This window comes from Cebus imitator, unplaced genomic scaffold (genome assembly GCF_001604975.1).
Source record: "Cebus imitator isolate Cc_AM_T3 unplaced genomic scaffold, Cebus_imitator-1.0 Scaffold16, whole genome shotgun sequence".
Classification (NCBI taxonomy): Eukaryota; Metazoa; Chordata; class Mammalia; order Primates; family Cebidae; genus Cebus; species Cebus imitator.
The window spans coordinates 6515-12199 of NW_016107331.1; the positions used below are offsets into that span (position 1 = coordinate 6515).

The 5685-nt window shown below is 33.6% G+C and overlaps 1 protein-coding gene across 1 annotated transcript in view; it reads right to left on the reverse strand.

Annotated features, from left to right (window-relative positions):
* Positions 1-775: 775 nt before the first annotated feature.
* Positions 776-5685, reverse strand: part of HOMER1 (homer scaffold protein 1) — a 148499-nt gene continuing 143589 nt past the window's right edge. The window contains exon 9 of the mRNA XM_017507296.2: positions 776-3670. Coding sequence (XP_017362785.1) covers positions 3482-3670 — 189 coding nt within the window. The 3' untranslated portion in view covers positions 776-3481. The remainder of the gene's footprint in view (positions 3671-5685) is intronic.

Sequence of the window (5685 nt, forward strand, 5' to 3'; positions counted from 1 at the left end):
AAAGGTTTCTTCTTTAAGATTTTGTATAAATTAATTTACTTCATGCTATACATTTAGGAAGCAAAAATTCAATGAAAACTATTTCATGATTTCAAGCACAGAATTTCGGGATGTTAAAATCATTTGATATCAAACAAATGCAAGGTTTAAAACAACAAAAATAAACCACTGCCATCAAACAAACTTTCCCCAGCCTGCCTCCCATTCCAGTACTGACAAAATCAGGACCACAAGGAGATACGTGACTGAAGTGTATATACTTCAGAGTTAAATAAGAACATGGGAGACTGTAGCCCACATGTTAAAGAATATATTTAATTTTAACAAGGCAAAGAAACTAGTTTTTAAAGGTAGTGGTGGGGGTGGCTTAATTCTGAGTGTTTCTTTTAGTTCCACCTGAAAAATAAACAGTGAGTTTTTCCTCTAACTGCTTCCCAACAGTTCAGTGACAGCAGAACATCAAATCTATGATGGTACCGGAGATCTTCTACAGAGACAAGGAGAGATGCAACTTCCTGAGCATGTTTTAGTCTGCATAAAGAAAGAGGAAAAGAGAAAGAGAGAGAGAAAGAGAACAACAAAAACTAATTTTCCAGGCAGGGGAATACTTATAAAACCTTTTATGTCAAAGTTAGGATTTCACAACATAACACACTAATGCAAAATCCAGTAGCACCTGTAAGATTTAAGTAAATGCTGTCATGATTTAAATGCTTTTAAATATCTGTAAAAGACTGGAGGGAAAAAAGATAAAGTACATTCTCCAGAGAACAAATGTATTTCAAAATAAAAACTGTATTTTTGTTTTTCTTTTTTTTTTTCAATTTTTGTTTTTGTACAAGAGTCAATCGTTATCATATATTAACTTATACACAACGGGATCCTCCTCCTCCATGTTGCTTCAAGTCCACATGTTCAGGCTATAGTCCCCAACATAATTTTCTGAGAAATATATTACCACAGTTTGATTTAAATATAGATACAGTATATAATACTTGTCTCTGGGAAAAATCAAATTTTAATATGCAAATGGAAAAAACTACAGTAGGTACACAACCTAATTATGACTTGTAGATGATGATTTCTACATACTCTCCTACTGCAAATGAATATTTAAAAGTCTTAAGAAGATTTTATTTATATGTGCACTTGTGTCCACCTTATCCCATATACTGTACATGTCTATTGACAATCTGGGAATTTAAAGGTGCAGCCCTCAAGAGATTGTTAAATCACTAAAAAAGGAAACAATTAGGCTCTATTGGACAAGAAAAACACTCACAAAATTTCCAATTTTAAATTTCATATCAGTAGGAAAGTATTAAAAATAATTTTCTGTATATACATATGGGTATATGTATATATTGAATTACACATATGTCCCACATTATCAATACAATTCAAGTGGAGACATTTTGGTGAGTTTTTTCATTAAATGATCACTATGTCAAAATTTAAAAATATTTTATTACATCATTAAAATAATTCACTTGCCATTTCAACAGCTTACACTGTTTCTTAAAATTTTTTTAACTCTTCATAACTAAACTCCCTGATCCCTAGTGTTAAATCCCCTATTTAAATTAAAACTTGGTGCTCTTTGTTACTCAGAAACTGATGGACAAAATCACATTTACTTCAAAATTCCATCAATCAAATACATTTTGTTACCTGATTTATCAGAGAACTAACTCAGCTCTGAGCATGTGTATCTAAATTATTATCCCTATAATAAACAGGTGAGGAAAGTATCCTAAAATAGACGGAGGTAACGTACATGATGTTACAGCACATATAATACATGATGACTGTTATAAAATTTTCAGAGACACCTGAAAACTCACTTTAGAAACTAACTTCAGAAACAAACCATTTATTTTTCACTCTAATGTAAATTAGTATGTATGTATTTACGTACATACACATACATAAAAAACAAAATTGTCTAATGTTGAGTAGCTGTTTGAGTGAAAAAATGGTTACAAATTGGTTAATTAGCTTAATTTTGTACTTAACAATTCGATCATTTTGGGATACAAACAAGAAGTCAGTGCATTTATAGACTCCATAGAGTCAGATACTCAAGCATACACTTTAAAAAAGAACCCTCCTCAACATCACAGGCATTGTACAGCAAGAATATATGTACTCTGATGCAATTCCTACTTTATAAGCAGACTAGACAGCACTTGGCTTACTTTTAAAATAGCTTCATAAAAGAAATATATCATATAAAGAAATGCATGTTTGCTAAAAGTCTTTTAAAATTACATCAAAACAACATTAAAACCTGTTCACTGAGAAGAGCCTATTGAATTTAATTCCTGTTTTGAAATACCTAGTTAACAGTTCAGAATATTGCCTTGTGAGGTTTGAATAAAGATGTGATTGATGTGTAGAGCCAGATGGAGTACACGACTCCATCTCTATCTGCTATGATCACAATTTAGATAGAGTCCTCTGATCGCTGTTTGATGTAAATGGATCCCCTTTAAAATAGCTATACACCTTAAAGTTATCTATAATAACCATTATTATTCGTAAATTGAAATGCATTGATCATTCAGAAAAGATTTCTTGCAAAATATATAAATAAATGTAACTGCATATTCTGTAAATATACTTAACATTGCTAGACAAGACCGTCAATGACGGACTGCTGTATTTCAGTACTGTGTGTCAAATTTATTAGAAATTTAAAAAGAAAAATTTCTGAGGGACTCAGCTGCCTTCATTAGTTGGCATTAAAATGTGTAATAAAATGGGAGACAATATCTTCTCATAAATACATGGAATCAATATGGAAAAGTAAACTATACAACAGACAAGATTAGAGAACACCAGAGTGTACCAGAGTAGTCACCAGAGTGAAATATCTTCCAGCACAAAAAAGGGAAGAACTCTATACACCCAGTTATAGTATATTTCAATTAGAGATACAGCTCTCTCTCACTCCTGGCAAGAATTAATTGGTAATGGCACTGCTTCTCAGCAGTGCAAAAATATCCTGAGAAATTATTCAGATTACAACAAAAGACAGGCTTTCATCAATAAGTTTTTGCACAAAACACAGCTCTAGATATCGTAAATAAATTAATTTAAAAAGCAGATAATCTTCACTGTGTTGAACACAAAAAGGGGATGTGACCCAGACATTGTTAATTCTCCCACTGGCTAATATCAGGAAAAAAGATTGCATTAAGTGCCTATTTATAACTTTCTAGTTAACTATGGCCAATAATATACATGGAGGTAATTTGTAGTTCAAGTTTTTCATCTCTTTTTTCCCCAACTAGCTACAAGCTGGATTCTAAAATTTACAGTGAAATATACAATTCCAATTTTCAAAAGATCCTCCTCCTGGAGGAGTGATATTCAATTTTTTTTTTCTTTTTGGTGCAATCTTGATGCAGAGCCTAAACAGTCCTATGAAGAGAGACAGTGTATCTTTTAATTAATTGGCACTGAAATTTCACTTTCCTTAGCTGCATTCTAGTAGCTTGGCCAAGTTATCTCGTAATTCTGTTAGTTCAAATATTTTTCCATCCAGAATTTCTAAGAGTGTCTTCAGGTTATTGCGAAAAGCTTCTTGTTCATTCTGACTTTTCTCCAGACGTTGCTCTAAGTCAGACAGTTGTCCCTCCAGGTCTTTGTTGCGAATTTCTACTTCCTTCAGAAACAAAATTGTAACATATATATATGTCAATTCATCACTTAGAAAACAATACAACTCTGTTATTATCAATACTGTGGTAATCAATGCAGTCTGACAATCAGGATGAGCTTCAGAATCTTAATTTGGGGAGATTTTAGACTTGGACATCTCAGAAAGCAGTATGGTTTTATTGACTGGCTTGCCTATGAATCTATCTAACCACTCAACAAAAATCTACTGACTCATTACTCTGTGCCAGGCAACACTCTAGGTACTTCAAATACCAAGACAGGCTTGAAGACCCGTTTATGGATCATTTAGATCTCGTTTTTATTGCTGTCCACCTACTTCTCCTAATGCATAATTATTAGCAATCGCAGGTGAAAGCAGGCAGAGAAAGAGAGAGAAATTAACTTTTTCTGTCTATTGGCAACTATAGAGAAAGATTTAGACAATAAAGTAACTCTCTAAAATGAGATTTTAGGAACCTCTGAGTAAGTTAATTATTCTTTGTTTTGCCTCAATATCAAATAAACGTATATGTAGAGAATATCACTCAATTGCTAGAAACTGTAGTGAAGATACATAACTGTACATATTAGAGAATTATAATGTTAACAGTTCCAAAATGTTGCAAATCAAGGAAAGAAAAAAAAATGACAAAAGGAAATCAAATGTTCATGACAACAGGAAAATAGTAAAAAAATTTTTCGACAATACATTCTGGCATACTTAAAAATTTTTTAGAAGTTATTTCGTTATTTCCTTCCTTCCTTCCTTCCTTCCTTCCTTCCTTCCTTCCTTCCTTCCTTCCCTCCCTCCCTCCCTCCCTTCCTCCCTTCCTCCCTTCCTCCCTTCCTCTTTCTTTCTCCCTTTCTCTCCCTCTCTCTCTTTCTCTTTTTGAGACCCACTCTCACTCTGTCCCCCAGGCTGGAGTCCGATCTTGGCTCACTGCAACCTCTGCCGCCCAGATTCAAGCCATTCCCCTGCCTCAGCCTCCCGAGTAGCTGGGATTACAGGCACACACCACCATAACTGGCTAATTTTTGTATTTTTAGTAGAGACGAGGTCTCACCATGTTGGCCAGGCTGGTCTTGAACTCCTGACCTCCAGTGACCCAGCCGCCTTGGCTTCCCAAAGTGCTAGTATTACAGGTGTGAGCCAACACACCTGGCCTATTACTGCTTTTAAAATATCTCTAAATGTGACAAATATAGTAAATTTGAGTCTAAAAAAATAAAATGACATAAATCAAGCTAATGATTTAATTTTGGTTAAAAAATCACATTGAGAAAAATGGGAGAAAGCTAACTATTACACTTTAAATAAGCAATTCAGATAAGCAATGAATTGAAAATTATACATCCCTTTCTGAAAAGCTCCTTTTACGTTTGATAGGAATTAAGTGACTGACGCAAATTACATTAAGATATATAAACTATATGGGTCAATGAAAACATTTTGATGTTAGTTACATAACATGAATTAGCTTCAGAAAATAAGACGTTTCAAAATGTTAACACATCATTTAAATGTTAATCTCTAAAGGAATTCCGTCAAGTCTAAAGGATAGTGGAAATTTTTAAAAATTCTATCTCTGAAAGACAATCTGGTAAATGTTAAATGAAAATAACAGAATATAAAGTAGCTCACTGAAACTGGAAAAATTCATATTCATGAAGACAAACACTGGGGAATAATGTACAAATAGGAAATAAAAAATAGTTCTGGTGCTGAAATTATGGAGACTTTTTCCCAAAAGTTTATTATTCTCTTAAGTTGGGTAAAGAATGAAAAAAAAAATACAGTTTTCTCACAATGTAAAAATTAAACTTTTAAGAAAAATAATTGGGGCAGGGCTCACGCCTATAATCCCAGAACTTGGGGAGGCTGAAGCACCTGAGGTCAGGAGTTCAAGACCAGCCTGGAAAACATGGCAAAACCCCATCTCTACTAAAAATACAAAAATTAGCTGGGCATGGTGGTATGCAGCTGTAATCTCAGCTACGTGGGAGGCTGAGGCAGGAGAA